Below are 23,090 nucleotides of genomic sequence, written 5' to 3' on the forward strand. Positions count from 1 at the left end.
AAACACTATTACTAAAGGAACTAATTTACTCCTGTCAACACTAGGGGATGTGTCATTATCCACATTTTACAGGCCCAGAGAGGTTAAGTTACTTGCACAAGGTCACACAGTGAGTGAATGGCAGAGTCAGAATTTGAATCCAGCCAGAAGCCTAGCTGGCTTCAGAGCCTCCCAAGCTGGCTGGGGTCAGGCTGGAGCTGAGACCCAAGCTGAAGTTGGGGAAGGGAATCCTGCAGACCCCAGAAGGCTCAGTTAAGAATTAAAGACTTTGGCTTGAGAACAATGGGAAACCTTTGAAGGGTTTTTAGAGGTAGGGGGCGGGAGATGGGGGTGTGTCCTGGTCCAAATTGAAATTTCAAAAGATCCCTCTGGCTGCTGAAGGTGGGGGATGGGAGCGGACTGGGGCCTGGGGGCTGGTGGGAGGCTGTTGCCTTCCTGCCCAGATAATAGCTAATGGTGGATCTGGAGCCGGCCACCAGCTCTGCAGAATGGAGTTACGTGGCCGGAATCGACAGTGTAAGACGCTCAGAAGGTAAATCGCACAGGGCTCCGGGATGGGAGGTGGGAGAGGAGAGGTCAAGGGTAATGACTAGGTTTGGGGCTTGCAGAACTGGCTGGGAAATACGAGGTTTGGTGGCCTGAGAGCATCTGAGTATTCAGTGTTGGCCAAATCGCCCAAGTGTGGGATTTCTGTTGGGGCTTTGGTGTGCTTTTTTGTTGTTGGGAAATTGGTTTCGGATCACCTTTGAGTGTTTCCTGTCTACATTAGTTCCTCTTCTCCAAAGTATTTGTTTCTTGGAATATTAGAGGCTGAGAGGGCTTAGACTTCATTTTTCTTATGAATGTCTTCCTTTTTCAGACGAGTACGTTACTTAATCTCTCTGCGCCTCAGTTTTCTCATCTGTAAAATGAGGTTAATAATAGTGCCTGATTCAGAGTTATTGGGAGGATTAATTGATACATAAATTGTGCTTCGTACAGTGCTTGGACGTGGTAAACTCAGTAGGTGCAGGCCGCTCTTCAAGGTAAAGATGATGCTGCAAACGCTGCTGATATCTTGTGACCAGGAGGGAGGTGGACGCAGGGGTGGTTGTAGAAGGAGGTGAAAGCCCATAGAAGTCACTCCAGCTACTCAGCAAGTACATGTTAAGCATCTTTCTGTACCCAGTAACAAGCAAACTGTTTAAAAAGTGTGCACAGAAGCTCAAGGAATTTATAGTCACTCAAATGAACAAACATTGAGAGAGTCCTGAGTGCTGGACCTGCTCTGGACTCTGGGGTGACAACTGTATGTATGAAAACAAGTTTCCTGCCTTGAAAAGCAGATACAACACTTAATTTTAGAATGTACTGAGTGCTGGGAAGACAAACTGTTGTTTGAACCTGATGCAATGATCCCAGAGAGCTTCCTGGAGGAGGTGACGTTTGGTCCTGGCTTTGAAGCAGAAGGAGCAGGCGCAAAGGTCCTGAAGGGGTGGGAACTAGTTTGACAGGAGACAAGTGGCACATTTCCAGGACCCCAAAGTAGGTAAGGTGGCTGGAGTGCAATAAACAGTTGAAGGAGAGAACTATTTCGTTTACATTTCTATATATTGCCATAGATGAGATTCCTGGTGGCCAACTTTATTTGTATACAAATTATAACTCCATACTGTGCAAGATGGTTCAAAATCCAAATCAGGGCCATGATTGATCTACTGAAGATCTTGTAGAGAAACTACAAGTAAGAAGAAAATGCCATTCATTGGACAAATATTTATTGAGCAACTACTATGCCCCAGGACTATGCTAGCCTGGGGAACACTAGTGAACAGATTCACAAAGCTCCTTCCTTTGTACACAGACAAAAAGTAAGTAAACGAAGAAATAAGGTGCTTATGTGTTGTGCTATGTCCTAGGAAGGAAATAACAGGTGATGCCCCAGAAATGTAAGGGAGTTGGCGTCAGATGGGTAATCAGAAAAGGCCTCTTGGAGCTCAGAGATTTAGGGACCAGCCTGGAGAGGGCTCTGCAGGCCATGTTCAGAGATAGGATTTTCATCTGAAAGGGGATTTGCAGAGGTTTTCTGTAAAGGACGAGATAGTAATTATATATTAGGCTTGGAGGGCCATATATGAACTCTATTGCAACTACGCGACCCTACCACTGTAGCGTAAAAGCAGGCCTGGACAATAATAAGTGGGTGCCCGAGGCTGTGTTCCAATAAAACTTTACTTACGGACACTGAAACTTGAATTCCCTATAATTCATGCATGCTACAAATTACTTTCATTTTTTATTTTTTTCAACCATTTTACTTTTATTTTTATTTTTTTGGCTGCACCACGCAGCATGTGGGATCTTGGTTTCCCGACCAGGGATCGAACCCGTGCCCGCTGCCTTGGGGGCTGGGAGTCTTAACCACTGGACTGCCAGGGAAGTCCCTCAACCATTTTAAAATGTAACAAAACTTTTTTAGCTCCAGGGCCAGACAAAAACAGGTGGTGGGCTGGATTTGGCCCCTAGGCTGTACTTTGCAGACTCCTGTTCTAAAGCCATGGGAACCCACTGGAGGGTTTTGAGTCAGGGAATGAAAAAGTGTGATTTAATAGGGAAAGGTATGAAGACATGGTGTGATGCCAGAAAGTGGATGTAAGGAATCCATTCCAATCGAGCAATCAGTCATTCAACAAACACTGACTTCCCATGGTAGTCATGGTGCCACTGGAGGGGACCCATGATCAGTAAATCACAGTTCTACACTGCGGACTTTATAACAGCAGGAGAGGTTCAAGAGCAAGACAGAAATACTGAAAGAGAGACACAAAAAAGCAAAAGTTGCATTGAAAAAACAGCAAGGTGGCAGACAGGTGGCTGGAGTGCAGTGAGCCAGTGGCAAATTGGTAGAAGTTGAGTTGGAGGGCATGTGGAGGAGTTGTGATTTTATCCTAAGTGAGATAAAAAGCTGTGGAAAGTTTTTTAAAATTGTGATAAAATACATATAATGTAAAATTTACCATTTTACCCATTTTGGAGTGTACGATCCAGTGGCATTAAGTATATTCACAATGTTGTGGAATCACCACTATCTAGTTCCAGAACTTTTTCATCACCCCAAAAGGAAAAGCCCAATACCCGTTAAGCAGGCACTTCTCATATTTCCCCTCCCCCACCCCCAGCAACCCTCAGCGTTCTTTCTGTCTCTGTGGGTTTGCCTCTTCTGGGTATTTCATATAAATGGAATCATATAATCTGTGGCTTTTTGTGTCTCGGTTCTTTCACTTAGCATAATGTTTTCATGGTTCATTCATGTGTGTATCAGTACTTCATTCCTTTTTGTAGTTGAATGATATTCTACTGTGTGGATACACTGGATTTGTTCATCCATTCGTCCGTCGATGGACAGTTGGGTTGTTTCTACCTTTTGGCTATTGCGAATAGTGCTCTCCACAGAAAGTTCTGAGCAGGCAGGTGATAGTTTGTTAACAGGATCCCTCTGGCTGCTGTGTGGAGAAGAGCCCAGAGAGGGCAGGAGGGGAGGCTGGAGACCAATTAGAACAGGATTCCTAGTCTTGACTGCGCAGGGTGAACCTCTGGGAGGTGAAACATGCACTCCTGCAGAACTGGAGCTGAACCCCCAGGTGATTCTAAAGGGAAGAAGGCTGGAGGATTGGTAACCACTGGGAAGAAGCCGTTAGGGGTCCTGTGGGTGAGCAGGGGCGATGATGCTGATTGAGGGGATTAGGTGACAGGCAGAAGAGCCAGGTTCAGAACACACTGGCCGGGGGGAGGGGTTGGGGGGGGATGGGATGGGGAGGCGGGGGGCAGAGTGCCCAGGTTTCTTGCTGATGGTTTGTCTTTTTTTTTTTTAATTTTTGCCCGTGTGGAGGGGCATGCAGGATCTTAGTTCCCCAACCAGGGATCGAACCCGTGCCCCCTGTAGTGGAAGTACAGAGTCTTAACCACTGGACCACCAGGGAAGTCCTCTCTTGCTGATGCTTTGGATGAGCGTGTGTGCGGAAGTGGGGAGTCGAGGGTGGGAGTTTCAAACGACCAGTGGAAGGGTGATTCTGTTGACTGGGATGGGGAGCCTTTTGGAGGAGCGGTTTGGGAGAGTCTAGAAGATGGGCTTGCCTTGCTCACTGGGAGGTCCCAGGAGCCCCACGCTGAGGAGTCACAGGCAGGGGACGTAGGCTCTGGTGTTGGAGGAGTTGGGGAGCTGAGAAGCCTCTCAGGTGAGAAATCAGGAAAGACCCTCTGGACATGAGGTGGCACCTAGGGTGGCTGTTATGTCAACAAGCGTGGAGAACGATCCACGGTGGGTCATGCTTCCGAGCTTCACTGAAAAATAGAGGGAGATGAGGCGGGCAAGTCAGGTATGGAGCCAGATAAAGGGGTGCTGACGGGGAAGTCAGGGTTGCATTTAGTTAGTGGAGAATTGCTGAGAGTTTTTGGAAAACAGCAGTGAAAAGGATCGTAGCCAACGTTTGCTTTGAATGTTTTGTTTAATGGCAGGTGTTTTCATACCCTTTATTTTTACTTTTTTTAATCAATTTTTTAAAGTTGAAGAATAGTTGATTTACAATGTTGTGTTAGTTTCTGGTTAATAACAGCAACGCGATTCAGTTATACATATATATATTCTTTTTCATTATAGGTTATTACAAGACATTGAAAATAGTTCCCTGTGTTATACAGTAGGACCTTGTTGTTTATCTATTTTATTTATTTATTTATTTTATTTGTTTCTTTTTGGCATGTGGGATCTTAGTTCCCCGACCAGTGATGGAACCCATGCTCCCTGCAGTGAAAGCGTGGAGTCTTAACCACTGGGCCGCCAGGGAGGTCCCTATCTATTTTATATATAGTAGTTTGTATCTGACAATCCCAAACTCCTAATTTATCCCTTCATATCCTTTAATTCATTTACTGTTCAGTACAACATTTTGAGATAGGAAGTACTGTTCTTGTTTTATAGGTAGAGAGCCAGGTGTAGAGAGTTATGGAAATTACTTGGGGTTTTGTCACTAGACAGTGACAGACATAGTGCCAAGGAGCTCAGGTCCTGAGTGTACATGTTCCAGGGGGCTCTCATTTGGGGTAGACTTGGAGATGGTGTGCACAAGGTGTGGGTGTGTATGTGTGGAAGGGTAAAGAATGTTCTGGAAGATTTTGCATCTGAGTAACAGAAGGATGACAGAGGAAGTAGTGAGCCTGTGTCTCACTTCTCCATGCTCAAGTACTGCAGCCGCACTTGGACTTTTTTTGTTCCTCTGAAACACCAAGCTCCCAAGCTCAGGCCTGCCTCAGGACCTTTGTATTTGCTGCCAGCTCCACCTGGAAGGCTCCGTCTTCTTCAGCTGCTATGTCACAGCCTCACTGGAAGCCTTCCCCCACCTGTCTAAAGCAGACTGCCCCCCGCATCCTGTCACTTCCCTATACCCTCACCCTGCTTTTTTTCTTCATAACATTCATAATTTGATATTTTATATTATTCATATATTTTTTTAATAGCTCATTACCTCTTCTGCTCAGCTGTCAGCTCCTGGAAGACAGGAGCAACAGACAATAAATCTTAGAGGTACAAAAAGGGCTCCCTGCATATTTGTAGACCACCTGGATCCACAGCAAGAAGATGCCTGCCCAGGGGAGAGGTTGGATCTGGGTAGTTAGATTTGGAATCTGCTGTGGCAGTGGATGAAATGACTGCATGAAAAGGTTTCGAGGAAAGAAAAAACATCTAACATTTCTTGAGCCCGCATGCTGTGCCTGTGTTAAATAATCCTCATAATGTCTCTGAGGCGAGGACTATAATCCCCACTTCACAGACTTGGAAACTGAGGCGCAAAAACATGAAATAACTTGCTTAAGTTCTGTAGGTAGGAAGAGAGGAATCTCGGAATGGACCCCTCTCCCCCATCAGGCTGGCTCCAGAGCCCAGATGAGGAGCATCGTTGGCTAGAAAGACAGAGCAGAGTCTGGAGTTAGAGGTGTCAGTGCAGATGGAGAGCTGGTTGCTGGGAGGGGCAGTGGTTTGGAAACTCGGAAATGTCCAGCATCAAACGTTAGCAAGAGGTCAAGTGGACTCAATACTAACTAAGCTTGTTGAAGTAGATTCTTGGAGGTCAGTGATGACTTTTTTTTCTTTTAAAAAATTACTGCTCAAAAATAATACAAATACAAAATGAACACATCAGAGATTTTGTCTCACTCATTATTAATGAGGGTACTTGTAAGGTGTTATGATCAATTCAAAGGTGGATCCAAAGTACTGCAAGCCTAAGGAAGGAATGCTGAATTTACAAATAGATGCAAAAACTGGCAAAAATTCAGTTCAGTATCCACCAGGCAATAATCAATTGCATTCCAGGGGAATACATTTGCATTTCTATGGAGAAGAGTCATTTGCATAACTATTTATCTTCTACAAGTTACAGAGTTGTAAATAGCTCCAAAACACTGAACGGTGCAGGTAACCCAGTGGGGAAGCTAGACAAGCTACACGTTAATCTTTTTTTGCCCATTTCCCAGTCTTTCACAATTTTCCTAATATTACATTTATTAATTTATTTTTGAAGAAGTAATACATTCGCATGGTTGAAATTCAAAAGTTATAATGGTGAACACAACACTGTAAATCAACTATACTCCAATTAAGAAAAAAAAGATATGGTGAAGTCTCCTCCCCACTCCTGACCCCCAGACACCCAGGCAAACATTGCTAGCAATTTCTTAAGTATGCTTCCAAGAGATTCTATGCATAATAAGCAAATGTGTTAAGAAAAAGATAGATACACACAGGTTTGTCTATTTAAGAAAAACAAATGACATTATAGTCCATGTTCTGTTCTTGTGTTTTTTAAACTCAACAATATGTCTTAGAGATTGTCCCATAAAAGGGCTCCCAGATTCTTTTTTTTAAGATTAAAAAAAACGGGAATTCCCTGGTGGTCCAGTGGTTAGGACTCAGCACTTTCACTGCGGTGGCCCGGCTTCAAGCCCTGGTTGAGGAACTAAGATTCCACAAGCTGTGTGGCCTGGCCAAAAAAAAAAAAAAAAAAACCTGCCAAAAAAAATCATTTATGATTATTTTTATTGCAGTATAGTTGACATACAATATTTTACTAGTTTTAGATGTACAACACAGTGATTCAACATTTACATGCATTGTGAATGGATCATCACGATAAGTCTAGTTACAATTTGTCACCGTACAAAGTTATGGCACAATTATTGACTATATTCCCTATGCTGTACACTACATCTCTGTGACTTATTTTATAAATGGGAGTGTGTACCTCTTAATCTCCTTCACCTGTTTTTCCAACCCCCCCATCCCCCTTCCCTCTGGCTACCACCAGTTTGCTCTCTGTGTCTATGAGTCTGTTTCTGTTTTGTTTTTTTTTTTAGTCCCAGATTCTTTTTTTCACAGCTGCATAGTATTCTGTTGTGTAGCAGGACCATGTTTATTTAGTCACTCCCTTATTATCTTTTTTTTTGGCCGTGCCGTGTGGCATGTGGGATCTTAGTTCCCTGACCAGGGATCGAACCCGTGGCCCCTGTATTTGGAGCGCGGAGACTTAACCATTGGACCACCAGGGAAGTCTCTAATTACTCCCTTACTGTTGGCATGGTGACTTCTGAGTAAATAGTTAATTGAAAGGCATTAAGGAGTGGGTGAGTAGTGAGGCAGAAGAGACTGGAAGAGAAGTTTTCTTAGTAGAATTGGACTGTTAATAGTTCCTACCTGAGTTTCATCACCTAGGAAATGGGATTGATGATTCTAATGGTGCCCACCTTACAGAGTTCTGAAGGTAAATGGGTTAGTTCATGTAAGTTGCTTCTAACAGTACTTGACACAGTACTTGGAACATGGTAGCTATCAGTATTTACCATTATCCTCCTTGGAAAGTTTTTTTGTTTTTTTTTAAAACCACAACTTAAAAAAAAATTTTATTTATTTATTTACTTTTGGCTGCATTGGGTCTTCGTTGGGTTGTGCGGGCTTCTCATTGCAGTGGCTTCTCTTGTTGCGGAGCACGGGCACGGGCTCTAGGCTCGAGGGCTTTAGTAGTTGTGGCTCTCGGGCTCTAAAGCACAGGCTCAGTTGTAGCACACGGGCTTAGTTGCTCCCCGGCATGTGGGATCTTTCCGGACCAGGGCTCGAACCCGTGTCCCCCGCATTGGCAGGCGGATTCTTAACCACTGCGCCACCCGGGAAGCCCAGATCTGACTTGTTTTACAAGGATTCCTGGCTGCCTCTGTGTGTGTGTGTGCGCGCACGCGTGCACACGTTTGCAATGGCAGAAGCAGGGGGCTCAGGTAGGAGAAAGGTGCAACCACCCAGGTGGGAGATGATGTTTAATTGAGCTCTAATACATATTGGTTGCAGTGTTAGACTGAGGGCACAATGGTGAAGGATTCAGACCAGGTCTTTGCCTTGTTGAAGGTCTCAGGCTAATGCAGGGTTTCTCAGCCTCAGCCCTGGTGATATTTGGGGCTGGCTAGCTCTCTGCTGTGGGGGCCTGTCCTGTGCACGGTAGGGAATCTAGCAGCATCCCTGATTCTCACCCTCTCGATGCCAGTAGCACCCCCCAACCCCTCCTCCAGATGTGACAACCTAAAATGTCTCCAGACACCAGCACTGGTCTAGTGGGAGACAGAAACAAACAGAGCAAATAAATATGTGTGCTTCTTTCCATAATGGTAATTGCTCAGATATAAAAAGAGCAGGTCAGGGGAGGTCCCGAATCTTTTTTTTTTTTTTGGCTGCGCCACGTAGCACGCGGGATCTTAGTTCCCAGGCTACGGATCGAATCTGCGCCTCCTGCAGTGGAAACGCGTAGTCTTAACCACTGGACTGCCAGGGGAGTCCCTCTTCTTCCTTTTGATTTGTGTTTTCTTGCATCCCTTACATCTCTTCCCACCCACACTGCCGCCATCTGCTTGATGGTCAAGTAGCATCTCCTCCCCGCTTTCCACCTGCCCTTCCTTCCCTCCTTTCTCCATTAGCGTAATCCTGCCAATCCCTCCTAGAAAGAAAAACAAAACAAAACAAAATAAAAAAATCTTCTAGAGGACACCTCTTCTCCAAGGCAGGGACGAGTCCTAACTGCCTCTCTGTGGCTGTAACATGACTCGGTCAGCTCCGTGCTCTGAAGGTGAGCCCTTCTGTCACCGTGCCCGAAGTTGGCCTCTGTTCCAATTGGCCAAAAGGAAACAAAACAAAACAAGATATTTAAGACACTTCCCGGCCTCAGTCCCGGCCGTTTCATGTAACGGACAGAGAGGCCAGTTGCTCACTGCAGGCAGATAACTCCAAGTGTGCTTATTTTCATAGTCAGCCGAACAGACTATCTTGGGATGCAGCTTGCCGAGGCTGCCGCTCCTGCTGCTGGCCTGGCTGTGGGCCATTTCAGTGGGGCCAGGCCTCGGCCAGTAAGATGCCTGGGGAAGGGGGCTGGGGTCAGCCCTTTGCTCTCCTTGGAGGCCAGCTTTATCACTGAGACACTCTGTCTGGCTTCCTTCAGCCAGATTCTATCCCCAGATTCTCTCTGACTCCTGGAAATATTGAGAGACACGTATTAATCTATTTTTATTAGCTCATGGCTTATTCATATCACCACGGAACCTGCTTATTTAGGCCTGTGCTGGCTTTGCTATCCAGAGGCACAGTGGTCGGATTTTTTTCCTTTCACTTCAGCCAAGGTTTCCCACCTCGGCACAGTGGACGTTTAGATCACATAATTCCTTGCTGGGGGCTGTCCCGTGTGCGGTAGGATGTTTAGCAGTATCCCAGGTCTCTACCCATTAGGTGCCAATAGCACCTCTCCCCCCCCAAGTTGTGACAACCCAAAAGTCTCCAGACATTGCCATCTATCCCCTGGGGGGCAAAACCACCCCAGGTTGAGAACCACTGATTTCAAGGAATTTTTATATTCCTGATTTTAGAGATGGCAAAGTGTCCCCCTCGACATCTTGCTGGAGGTTTGTAGGGAGAGAGGAGCTTTCTCTGGGCCTTTGAATGATTCTGATCTAAAGATCTCCCAGGTTCATCATTCAGTACTTAAAACATTCTTGAAGGAGTCCAGCTCCTAAAAGAAAACACAGATCATGCAGTTGCCGTTAGTAGATTTTAGCCTTGTTTCTGCTCTGCTTGGTTCGGCTTCTCATTTCTTTCTTTCTTTAGAGGCAGGCAAAAGTACAGGGTTTAGGGATGTGGAGTCGTCGCTGGATTGGAAGTCTGACCTCTGGCACTGGCTTGCTGTGTGACCTTGGGCAGCTTACTTCACCTCTCTGGGCTCAGTTCCAGCTCTCTAACACTGCTCCCTACCTCATGGAGTCAGTCTGTGTAAAGTGCTGATTTAGCCAGTGCCAGGCACGCAGAAGCTGCTGGGACTACTCTGTGCAGTGGGGGTTTGAGAGGGGCAATATCTAGATTGAGGCCAGCAACATTTGGTTTTCTTTATTCCCTGCTTATCAGCCACATTCCATCAAACCCAGGATTGGCCCTTAGTAGGCCTGCCTTGGGCAGCCTTTTTCAATCCGTGTCCCTCCCAGGATTCCATCTGCCACCATACCTTTGTCTCTGTCCCCAGCCGAATTGCTGTTTTCTAGATAACCTCAGACCTACCCGAATGCCAACAGCATTCCTCAAACAGAGCAGAGCTGCCAGAATAAGCCGGCAGCTTCCTGCTCTTTGCCCCAGAAAACATTTCAAGTGATCAAGTGATCAGGGGGAGGGAGAGAGGGAGGGGTAGGATGCTGCAGCTGCTTATGCAACCGGCTTTAATCCGGGGCTAAAATCCACCACGCCAACCAGCGCTGTATTTTATTTCCTCGTGGGCTCAGTCAGGTAGTCGTACACGAGATCCGCCACAAACTCGTCGTCCTGTTTGTCCTCCCCAAAGCAGCACCAAGAGACGCAAACAGCATCCCTTATAGGATGGTGGTGCCGGGCTGCTGCCCCGCACTGCCGGGAGGGAGAGCGCGGTCTGATTAGTTCTGGCCTCCTATCCCCCGTTTGGTCTCCCCATACATGGTTCTACCCCCAGGAAGAGGAGGCCCCTCCCTTCTGGTGAGGCCCAGGCCTGTTGTCCTGAACGCTGGACCTCTGTCAGGCCACCGAGTGGTGGTGGAGGTGTCCCTCCCTGCGTCCCGACCTCCTCGGCCTAAAATTCAGCAACAGCGGCTACAGAATCCCCTCCCTTTTCCTAGAGCCTGGGCCCTGCCCCTGCGGTACAGGGTGCTTGGATTCCTGGCTTGCTCCTGTTTGATAGAAGTTCCCAGCCAGGAGGAATTTATGTACACACTGTGGGCATCTGTCGTCCACGTGGGGGTGGGCAGGGTGAGCAGGGCCTCAGCTCCACCGTTTTCTTTGTGGCTTCTTTGTGGCAACGAACCGTGTGGGATGAGAAAGCCCACGAGTCCTAATTTTAGGAGGAGAAGGGGAGACTTTATTGGGCCATAGTTTTACCTCCTGGCATATGGCTGTGTCACCTCTGGAAGCTTTCTCCAGCCTCTAAAGAATGGTGTTTTATTTAGCTTCTGTTGTTCCCGCTTACTGTTTTAAAAAAAACCTTGTTAATTAAGCACCTTCTCTTTAAAAAAAAAAAAAAAAAAAGGCAGCAGCAAATGAGCACGGATGCTTTAAGATCCTTTTGGATTTGCTTTTTCTTTCTCAGGCTACAGACCCACGACCAAGGCAGCTTGACAGAGGAAACAGGCAAAGACCTCCTAATACAATTGAAATGGGTGGAATTATAAGCAGTTCTGCAACAGTAGTTAATATTTTACTGGGGAGCAGTGCCAGAGAGATGGGGGTGGGGTAGGGCTGTGTGTGAAATAGCTGTTCCACCTGCCTTTGGGGACCCGAAGAAGCCGTTCTCTGTGGAAATAAATTTAAGCAAGAATCCTTACAAAGCTCATGGGATTTTCTGCCACCGAGGGCCCAGTTTCCCAGGAACATCCTTACAGGGCTGGTTGTGTGGCAGGAAGGTCTAAGCAGTGGGTGTAGGCCTGACTAATAATGGGGGTTCTTGTTCCCTGGCTGAGTTTGACATCTTTCTTTCTCCCTCTGGATTTAAATGGCTTCTCAGCCCGAGAGGCACTGCCTGTGCCCTGGATTCAGAAGGTACACGCCTCCTTGGGAAGCCAAGGCGAGAGACAGCGGCTCTCTCTCTCTCTCTCTCTCTCTTTCTGCATCTGCCGGGAGAGCTGCCGCTGGTATTTTTCCACAGGCCTTTTCTGCGCTCTCAGGGCCTAGTTTTTCCCAGCCAGGCCCAGAGTCTGAGAGAGGGTTAATAGGCAGGAAGCTGAAGCCATCGCAGACTAATACGGAAGTCAGATTTTTGTTTAACTGACAGGTTTAGCAGGCCTCAGCGCTGGGGGAGGGGGCTGGGAGGGGAAGGGAAGTTTGTAGATCTAGGCATGTGGCCTGCTAGGAGCGCCTTTGGCTTTTCTTAGGGTAAGGATGGGGAGGGGGGCCCCCTGGCATCCTGGCAGGGAGGCAGGAACCCATTTTGGCTTTCCTCTGAGTTCTGGCTGGGGGTGGTGGGGTGACGACAGGTTAGATTCTGGGCTGGGGCAGGCAAGTGGCTCTCTGGTCTGCTTTGCCCAGGAGGCATTTTGATAATGACGATGCAAACTTGACCACTTGGCTCCCCTCCTCCCCTCTCAGCCCGAGTGCTCTGTCCTCTGGGAAGCCAGGGCTGCCCTGGAGTGACTTGGGGGGCTCGCCTGGCCCGTCCGGTTTGCCTCAGAGGCCTGGCTCCAGCTTCTTCTTTCTCTTGCCCCCTGGGCTGTTTTCCTGGGCCTCCCCGCTCTTCGGCTTCACTTCCCCGCCCCCCCGCGGGTGGTGGGGAGAACATTCTGCTGGATTGTTCTAGAAAAGAGCCAGCCTTCCTCCCAGCGAGAGAGCCGTTTCCGTGGGGGCAGATGAGGGTGAGCCCTTGCAGCTCACCCCCGAAACTCTCTTGCCTGTGGCCTCTGGGCCTCGGGCTTTGCTGGAGCAGGTCAGGCTGGCTGCACTGGTTTGCTCGTGCCGCGAAATCTGGCCAGGGTGTGGGAGAAGGGCGTCTGCGGGCCCCTTTCCTAAGTTTTTCTTGCTGCAAAAGGCCTAGCTTAGCCTGTCTTTTTCTATGCACAGGATGGCTCTTGCTCACCAGAGCCTCACAAAGATAATCGCTCAGGAAGTGTTTCAGCCAATCCGGGGCCGCCTTACACTCCGATTTGCCGGGGCAGCCAATCGGGGATGAGCTTTTATTAGGCGGCCAGATCATCAAGCCGAAGTGCCAAACCCTTTTTCTGTGAGAACTAGGAGCCTGTCCTCCATGTTTTATAAGTATTGACATTACACAGTGTTAACAATGCATCCACAGAGGTAAGCTCGACTTTTTAACCATCTTTTCTCCCCCTCCCTCTGAGACATCCGCATTGTGGGCGAGCAGTGTGATTTCTCTGTGGCTGGCTGTGCCACAGTCACCCCTACAGCACTTAGGTTAACTTGGAACTGTTTAGAGAGATTTTTTTTTTTTTTTTTTTTTTTGCTTTCTTGGGTCACATGGCTAAGTAGCCATTAGCCAGAGCTCGGTTTTGCAAACTGGCAAGGGCCTGGCACACCTTTTCTTCCACCAGGACATGGTGTTTCTAGAAGAGTGTGAAGCTAGATCCTGGTATTGCCAAAAAAGAAGCTTTTTTTTTTTTTTTCTCCCCCCTCTTTCCTCTCTCTTTTTCTCTCCCTCTCTCTCTCTTTCTCTGAGCAGTTCCCCCCCCCTCCCCCTTGCACTCTTGTCTTCTCTTGTGTCACATGCCTGCTGGGGGAAGAAAATGGAAGGTAAGCAAGCAGGCTCCCCTCCAAGGAGAGCTCATGGCAGACAGCAAAGCAGGCAAGTTTACCTCTCCAAAGAGGTGCTGGGAAGGCTGGACTCAGTTCTGACCAGAGAGGACGTGTGTTTGCAAAAGAACCAAGCCCCTCAGCAGAGCAGTGCTAAGGACAGATCCTAGCTCCTGGGGCCTAGGTGGGTGGTGGTGTCTCCCCATGGTCTTTTCTCTTCCTACAGGGTTTCTTCACTTGAAACTACATTGTTCAGCCTTTTTTCCTGACTTCTGTTGATACAGAGTGTTCTTCTGCAAAGCCAGCCTGCAGCCTGCAAATGTTTCTGAAAGTGTTTTCTAGGCTTTGGAGGAAGTTTTTGGAGTAGGGATGGGGATGGGGGGCGGGGGGGGGGAGTGTAGGAGGGGGGTGGGGGAGAGATGTTGGACAACATCCTGCAATAAATCTGAGGAGTCTTTTTTGGAATCCCTTAGTTTTCTCCTCCTGCATGGTTTTCAGTGGACTCATGTATCTTTTCTCCTTGTTTTCATTTTCCTTTCCCTTTTTTTTTTACATTGTATCATCCTCTGTCCTCCTGTGTGATAGAGTGCAGAGGAAATAAAATCACGTCTGTGGCTCATGACAGCATTCCATATTCAGTGGTTGGGTTGTGTTGTTGTTGTGTGTGTTTTTAATAATCCCGTGTAACTGTTTAAAAAAATTTCCTTTTTGATCAAGTCCCAAATCTGCCAGCCTGTTCTCTCTTCTTAACTGTGGAAAAATGAGACGGTTGCTTGAACATTTGTTGGGTAAGTAAAGCAATCCATTTCTGTGACCATGTATAAAGAGTTTGGCGAACATTTGGGGTCTGTTTGTAACAGGGGGTCTTGGCTCCAGCCGTTGGGGGCTTTTTATGAGCAGGAACCCAAGGAGGGCTTTTTCATAGTGTCTTGATTTTAGGTGACTGTTTGAATCCACTGTTTTTCCTGATAACCTAGGGCTAGGATTGAAGATTATACTTCCTGTTTACCCTCAGGGAAGAAACATTCAGTTCATTGTGACTTGACTGGAGACCTTGAATTGGGATTGTTTGGATATTAGATAGAAAACTCTGGGTAGGTGATCTGCTTGTGAAATGTAAGGAAACTGCTTGGTCTTAAGCGTCACAGAGCCTTAAGCATGGGGGGTGGGGAGGAGCTGGGGGTGGTGGTGTGAGTCCTTATGTTTTAAGATACTTACATGTCTGTAAAAATCCCACCCACCACCAAACTTGGTCTTGATTCAGGACTCAGTACACAACAGACCCGGCCTTTTTCCAAGCCTGACCCACACATCTGTATATGCACACTTACCTTTACTTCTGATTTATTTCTCACTTTTTACATTTCTCCTGATCTCTTAAGGCTGCAGCTAGAACTTCAGAGTGACAAAAGTAGCTTCTTGTTTAGCATTTGCTTCAGAATTTCCCTAGAAGTTCACTGCATAAATTTCCAGCCTGGAGACCAATCCAGCAGGACTGTAAATGCTGGAAGTATATTCGGTTGCTGTGTTATGCCAACTTTATGGTCAATAATCTTTCTTCTTTTAAACTGGTGTCCAGCAACCCACCTTTGAGAACCAGTTGGAAAAAGGCTCATTTAATAATGAGGAATGTACCCAATTCTAAGCTGAGAAGTCTTTGCAAGACAGGCCAGCTTCTTAGAGTAAAAGGACAGGCCGTTAATGATGTAACATACTTAGAACTGAACTGCTTGCGTGCTACTACCCCACACAAGAAAGTTCAGAGGCTTTAGCTGTTTTCTTTGTTCTTATCTCCTGGCTGTAAATGGAAATTACATATTGAGGTTCTTGTGGCCTCCTTGGAAGCAATATCTAATCACAAGACTCCTGGTTTGGTGCCGTCAGTGTTTGCATAATGGTGCATTTGTTGGGCTGGAATGAAACCTAAGGGCAAGGCATTTGTCCTCCAAAAGCTTGCATTAAAATGGCTCCCACAGGTTTGCAAAGCCAAGATCTGTTTTCAGATGTGCAGGCCCAGCAAGTTCTCAGCCCTGGAGCAAGCCAGCCACTTGCCTCTGGTCCTGGGGGCACCACCAAACAGGAGTCTGTAAAAGTTAATGGCTCTCAAGGTAGCATTGTTTTCCAGTTTCACTCAGGGGGAAAAAAAATAAATGTCTGCATTGCAGCAGGACTAGCTAGGGACAGCAGTGCAGGCTCACGGTGCAGCCCAATGGGGTTTCTCTCCAGCTTTTGAACCAATAGACTTGGAGGAAAGGTTACAGATTGACAATTGCAGTGGCTGGACCGAGAGCAGGCCTTCTGGAAATTTCTACCATCTTTGTTCCTTTTAGGAAAAGCACATCTGCGGAGCTGAAGTGTCTCCTACATTCCATGCCTAGGGCATCTCCCCTCCCCCTCCTTTCTTTTTTACATCAAGGTAGATGGTCCTCTCTCTGCCACGTTTGTAAATTGCAGAGTGAGGAACAACATTGGGCTGTTTTCCTTTTTCCTTCTGCCTCTTCAGTCCCCAAAGAGGATGCACAGCTGCAAGGAACAAACACAGACACACTGGAGCTTTTGATTCCTCTCCTTTTTTTTTTTTTTTTTTTTTCCTTCAAGACCCTCCAGGATGGATTCACTTATCTGCTTTGGGAAATTAAGTGGCATTCGTGTGGGGGAGAGGGAGTGACTGCTTTTATTAGCTCCAGAAAATGGTCAGTGTTCCGTCTGTAACTAGGAATTAATTATATATAATCACTCAGTAAACTTTCTACAGAGTTTTTCTAATTGCTACTCAGGAACATGGTTTGCCTTCTGGAGCTGAGTCCAGTTACTTTTATAATTAACAGCTCAAAGATTTGAGTCAGAAAGAAAGAAACAATGGGGCCTCCTGGATTATAAATTAAGGATGAAAACAATAGCTTTTTTTTTTTGTCTTTTCTTTTCTTTCTTTCTTGTTACCCCTTTTCTTTTAAACAAAACATTCCCCCTTTTCTTTCCCCGGGAGAACAGTGGGGAAATGGCTTCAGGTCTTAAATAGGAGAGGGGGGGGAAAATGAGTCACCATTTCAGAAAGGGGAGGGGGTGACAGCAGCCCAGAAAACCCTGAAGGCAAAGGTAGGTTTTTCTTTTTTTCCAAAGTACAGCCACTTCACATGTGTGATCTCTTTGTTTCTTTTGCCTCCTTTCCCCCCCTTCTCTCTCCTGGGCAGAGGCCACAAACATTTTTCAGCTGGGAAGCCCTAGGTCTGGCTTTGCCTCTGGTTTGACCCTGAAAAGAAAGATACGTGCAAAAGTGCCTTGGCCACCCCACAGCAGAGGAGGAGGAAGGGAATCTGTGTAGCAGCCCTTTTCTTGCTCCCAAAGGCAGAAACAAGGAAGGATTCACCCTTGGCTTCAGGTTGCTAAGGCTATGGATGCCCTTCCCCCTCCACCCCACTCTGCTTTCTGATAAACAAGCAGGCAGGAGCCATTTCAGCACTGCAGCAAGCTGGGCTGCCGGCCTGTCCCTCGTCATCAAGATTACCTACCTACCGGCCGGCCGGGAGCCAGCCGCCCGTCCTTGCCCTGGTGCAGCCTTGGGCACTCTGCCCTCCTTTCTCTCCTGAAGCTCACAAACAGTCACCTTGAAACTCTCCACCCGCAGCACCAGGAGAGTTCTGAGGCCATGCGCAGACCTGTAACAGTAAATTACATTATCCACTATGAGGCTCTTAGCTTGGCCTGTGAAAGCGGGTTTTGCCAAACCCATGGTTAATTTTGAGGGCTCTGTTGGGGGTGGACAAAAATCTAATTTGTGAGTATCCTGCGCCTTGGCTAAGGGCGATGTTTTCCTGTTGTTTCTTCTCTGCAGACTCGGATTATCTTTGCTTGATGTTAACTGTCTTAGGACTGGCTGGGTGTTTGGTGGCCGTTTTCAGGCTTATTAAACAGCCTTTTTATTTGACTTTGGCCTCGGGCTGGGGTGCAGCCCTTCACATGCCTGCTGCCCTGGAAGCACTTCTCATTTTCCCTAGCTCCTCTTTGGTAGGGATGCAGAGCTGGTTTCTCATCTACCAGAAAGGGGGAATGGGCTTCCTCCCCCTCCCCAGCCTGCGCCCTTTTAACAGTTCGGTTGTTTGCACAGACACCTGTCTGTCTGCACTTTGTGCCACAGGGCTGCCTAATTCCTCACCTTCCACCCACCTAATTCGAGGGCAAGGGGGCCTCATTTTAGAGCCTCACGTTGAAGGCTCAGGATCTGAAAGGGAAGGGTTTTCCTTAGGAACCTGTGACTTCACAAACTCCCCCTGTCACTGCAGATTTTTTTTTTTTCAAGCTTCTAAACGTTGGGTTGTTGGTGTCCTTTGGTTGAGCTTTTCCTAGTTCTGATATTTAGGAAGGTGGCTTTGAAACTAGCAGGGCTGCTTAAGCAAGAGCTACAGCTATTGAACAAACTGCTACCATTTTAGCTTCAATACAGGAATGAGGCAGTGTTGCCAGACGCCATTTTAAGAATCCTGCATAAATAGCTTAGCTACCGATGACTCTGCCTGTTTTAGGTGAGTGCTTATATAAAGCTGCTAACCATTCCCTCCCCTCCCCCCAATTTTTAAAGAAATTAATTGCAGATTTAGGGCAGCATGGTGTTTTGATTTTGATGTTCACTATTTTGTGATCTAGAAGAGGAAAGATGTTTGTGTCTTGGGGATGAAATATTTCTTACAGCCTGGACCACTTTGGTATTTTGAATGAAAGTAAAAAGCTGAAGGAAAAGTCCTTTCGAATGATTGCATGATTCTTGAATTGCTGTGTGATGATCCTCAGCTGTAGACCCAGACTCTTGTGCATGCTGGTTATATATTCTAGAGGGGTTAGATATTCTTGGTTAACAGTCAAATAGTAGGGGCACTTGGGGAAAAGAAATATCTGGGCATTGTGTTTCCAGGCAGTTTTCTGTCCAAACTAGATGTTTTCTCTTTTCTCTCTCTCCTGGAAGTGTTGAGGGGATGGGATTCCTGGGAATTACGGACCAGCCTTGAGTCTTCAGAATTAAAAATCAGAAGGCTTAAAACATCCTGGAGGTGCAGTTCATCTGCAACTTTTAATTGCTCTTTTCCAGTGCATGCAGGTGAAGAAGTAAGCAGAGGTTTTCTTGCTCAGGCATTGGGGGAGAAATCTTTTATTCTTTCTGGGACGGGATGGGATGGTCTTGGTTGTATGTGCAGGCGCTTGTTATTTCTTCTTTAATTGCCTGAAATGTATCAGTTTGTGAAATCCAGGGGCAAGTGACTTAGGGGAACCGTGAGTGCAAGAGGTGATGGTGGTGGGAACATACAATGTATACAACTAGTTGATGGTGTATTGTCCTGTTGGGGTGAGATTTTCAGCTAATTTTACCCTTTCCTTTAGCGGGCCCCAGCCTCCCCAGTTGACCTTAAAAAAAAAAAAAAGTAATGTCAGTTTGAAACAAGGGCTGCTTGTTCCATTGTTTAGGATTTAAATAATTGGGGTTGCTGGAAGCTAGCAGGTATGGAAGGAAAAATGCTGTGTATTTTCTAATAGACTTTAATGTGTTAATGATGAGAGTTCAAAGTCTTTTCTTCAGTCGCAGCTGCTTTTTCTTTTTAACAATTATTATTTGACTGTTTTTTTTTCCCTCCAAATGACTGAACAGTTCTTAACCTAAATTGACCAAGATCTGTGGGGCGTTCAGACAGGTACAAATCTTTTCTCACCACCACTTTTGATGTAATATTCATAGTTGTTTTTTTTTTTTTTCCCTAATAACATACCAGTACTTAACACTAAACCAAAAAAAAAAAAAAAAATGAGATCAGTGGTGTAGAAAAAAGGAAGTCCCTTTAGATGTGGCTATTCAAAATGACTAATTTTGCATTCTGGTCTTTGCTTTTGTAAATGAAGTTTTTAAAAATTTTTTTCCTTTAGATGCATAGACATTGCAATTTCCTTTAGTCAAATACAAGTTGTGTGTGTGTGTGTGTGTGTGTGTGTGTATGTGTGCATGCATGTGCATGCATGGGTTCCCTTTGAAAGGATGGCTTGCTGATCTGTGAAAAAGATGGTTTTCTGAAATTGTTGTCCTTCAAATCCTTGGCTAAATCCTGGTGGTGCTATTGCTAAAGTTAGGTGATTATGGTGCCCACTTTGTAATACTTGGAAAGATAAAACAGCTTAACTTTCTTTTCCCTCTTTTCTGCTCCAGAATTATCTTAAACTCAGCAGCATATAGCCACCCCATCGCTAGTTTGCATTTTCTTAGCCTCTCAGCGGCTTTCCTGCCTGAAGTATTCAGCCTCCTCTAAGCTGTTACAAGCCAAATAATTGTTCTCTTGAATGCAGCCCAACTCCATGATCAATACACCTTTGAATGTTTTCAGCGCTGCAGAAATCCTTCAAGTGGGTTTGGGGGAGTCTGTAATGCATAATTGTTTCTTTTCACTACCAAACATTTTGGTTGGATCCCAGATTAGCGTTTTCTCCATCACTCAAAATATGGGATTGGTTTCAAGAAGTTTAGGATTTCACATACTTCATGCTAGAGAGGGGAGCAGAATTCTAGTTGCTGGAAAGATCAGGGTTGCTGTTTGTTCTCTTGAAGCTGACCATCTCCCCCTCTTTGAAGGGGCCGCATGGGGCTTTCTGTTAAAATTTATTTCCAATCACCCCAAGCAAAAAACCATCAGCAGTATCCATTTGGACAGTCTGGGTATGTCGCAGGCAGGGTGTGTTTCTGAGTTGAGATTGTTTGCCTCTTAAGTTGGAGTAAAAAGTATCAGTGCCAAAATCACCTGCCACAAATCACGGTTGTATTAGTGCACGTTAGCGACATGTTTAGATTTCAGAAGCAATGTCTTCTGATGAAAACCATTTGTGACATGTCTGCTGTTTCTTTGGTGATTTGTGTCCCAGGCTTTCTCTACAAAGGCAGTGTGGATGAAATTGTCAACGGGGTTCAATATCAGAGACCTAAATGTGTTAACATTCCGATTTAAAAGCACACTGCCTTTCTGTTTCTTCTCTCTGCTGGGACCAGTGAAGTTGGAGGCCTTTAAGTTCTTCTAACTTAATTCTCAGCTCTCATCTTTCCCTTTCCATCTAGTCCCATCAAACACGGAACTCTCCTAAACGCAGCTCTGTCTGACCCTGAGGTTCCAGGCCTTTTGGGACTTACCTTTTGTCTCGTCACAGTCCCAGACCATGAAACACAGAAGGGACATTCTGATCCTTCCTGCCTTACCCAGCGTCCCCCCTGTCCTGGTTTTTGAGTCTTCCAGGTGGAAGATTTCAGCCATCTCAGTTGGAGATGCACCCATTTCTTCTTGTTGAACCACAGTCCGATGGAATTGCATCTAGAATAATTGCTCAGGTTCTTATCACTTCGTTGTCAGCCGAATGCCTGGAAAGTTCCAGCACCTCAAACTGTTGGCACTTAGAAAAGCAGAACTTTCCTGGCTTGGCCTGAGAGGTGTGTGCATGTCCGTGGGGAAGATAGGGAATGGCCCGCACCCTGTTCAGCGGGGAGTTGCAGCCGAGAGAGCGAGAGAAGATTCTGGTGGATGGCCCAGCAGAGGGGCCTGTTTTCCCTGCTTCTTATCCCAACCCCCAGCTCTCAGCCTGTCTTCTAAATAATCCTTCCTCATTCCACTTTTGTGGTGGGGGTAATTAGTCACAGCGCAAAAGAGTGCTGAATGCTTTCTCTAAGCCATGCCTGCTACAGAGAGGAAATATCCCAGGGGTTGGGATTGTGGAGACCCCAATCCTAATTCCTGGGCTAAGTGCTGGTGGTTTGAATGTTTTGAGACCAGGCCTTTTGCTTCTAGCCTGAGCATATTTTTCTACTTTGTAGCTTAACCTATATATTTTTTCATGTTCCTGCCTCGTCGGGAAATAGTAAGATTTAACCAGGAGGTCTGGGAAAATACTCTTTGCCTTGCAGAATTCAGAGATCTGAACTCCGGGTACCCCGAAAACCACCTCCAACCTGAACCCAGTGTTAACAATGAGAAACTTATTTACTTGAAGGCTGGGTTTTCATTGGTCCATGGGGGTAGATTGTAATTGTGTCTTAAAAAAGCCTTTTGCATCTTCCAATAGCATGACAACTGGAATAGTAATTTGACTTAAAGAACAAGCTAGTGTTTAAAAACACTCCTATAGGACTCTTAACACTTTGTTTGAAATCAGGTGTGGGTTCCTTTCCCCCTACCCTTGGAAGATTGTCTGAAAAATGTGGGTTTGTTGTTAGAACTTCTAAATAACCGCCCCCATGGGGCAAGTTCTCAGTCTACCTAAACGTGAACATAATTTGCTCTGTTTCAGCTTGGCTGAAGAGGAAATAAAAACAGAACAGGAGGTGGTGGAGGGCATGGATATCTCTACTCGCTCCAAAGGTAAGTAAAAATCTCGTATTATCTATCCAGAGCAGAGGAGGAAATTGGAATTTCTTTTTCTTGTTGTTTCAGTGCAGTGAAGTGTGGCTTACGAGTCGAGGCTCTAACACTCCTCCGATGTTGAGAGGTTGGCACCTTTGATGGATGAACCTCACTTATAGAGAAATCTCCTTTTGATTTGCTTTCCCTTGGCGTGTCTGTGTAGGTGTTCTGACCTGTCGGAAATTGTCCCGACAGTAAATTTTACATGTGAGTGTCATGACGGAGAGCGGCTGGCTAGCTCTCTGCAGGGTGACTTTCGGGAATCGATTTAAATAAAGCATGTTCTAGAAGCAACTGGAGTCTCCAGCCGCTGCTAGGTTTCTGATTTCAGTAACAGGTCTCTTTGGAATCGCAGAGGTGGAACGAAGGTGACCCACTTCCTTGGAAAACGTTGGTCTTGGTTAGAGATTAAAGGGAAACATTAGGACTTCCTGGAATGCTGGGGCCAGTGTTTACATGTAGGACAGAATTGTGCAAATCAGAGTAAACGTGGTATGTGCTTCTATTCAGAATCCTGTGTTAGAGCTCCTCAAGGATCTTCTAATTGAGGCATTGGTACTTTTGGATTGGTCTGTGTGAGATTTCACGAGGTTTCCCACAAGGAAGCAGTTACTCACGTTTGCCTTCAGGGTGCTTTTAGAAATGAGCTGCGGGAACATTTCTCACCTCTTTGGTTGATGAAAATGCTCCTCTCCAAATTTAGTTGTTGTACCACGGTGGTGTTATTCTTTCAACAAGTCGCTGAGTACCTGTGCTGGGGTCTGGGGGGAAGGCGGGAAGGACTAGACAGAGGGTGAGTACAGACTCGGCCAGAAAGACTCCCATCCAGCCCAAGAGCTTCACCGTAAAGTCGTCTGAGACCA

At 46.2% G+C, this 23,090-nt stretch overlaps 1 protein-coding gene across 23 annotated transcripts in view; it reads left to right on the forward strand.

Annotated features, from left to right (window-relative positions):
• ZMYND8 (zinc finger MYND-type containing 8) overlaps positions 1-23,090 on the forward strand; it is a 157,345-nt gene that overhangs the window by 15,967 nt on the left and 118,288 nt on the right. For 9 of the 23 annotated variants that reach the window (XM_061209721.1, XM_061209729.1, XM_061209735.1 and 6 more), the window contains exons 1-2: positions 17,509-17,588; positions 22,115-22,185. In XM_061209721.1, the coding sequence (XP_061065704.1) occupies positions 17,542-17,588; positions 22,115-22,185 (118 nt within the window). In that variant the 5' untranslated portion in view covers positions 17,509-17,541. Of the gene's footprint in view, positions 1-12,430; positions 12,446-13,179; positions 13,361-13,583; positions 13,653-13,792; positions 13,814-14,530; positions 14,602-17,496; positions 17,589-19,479; positions 19,492-22,114; positions 22,186-23,090 lie in introns of those variants that run through there. The other 14 variants (XM_061209719.1, XM_061209728.1, XM_061209732.1 and 11 more) reach the window with 8 other exon arrangements.

The sequence above is a fragment of the Eubalaena glacialis genome, chromosome 13 (genome assembly GCF_028564815.1).
Source record: "Eubalaena glacialis isolate mEubGla1 chromosome 13, mEubGla1.1.hap2.+ XY, whole genome shotgun sequence".
NCBI lineage: Eukaryota > Metazoa > Chordata > Mammalia > Artiodactyla > Balaenidae > Eubalaena > Eubalaena glacialis.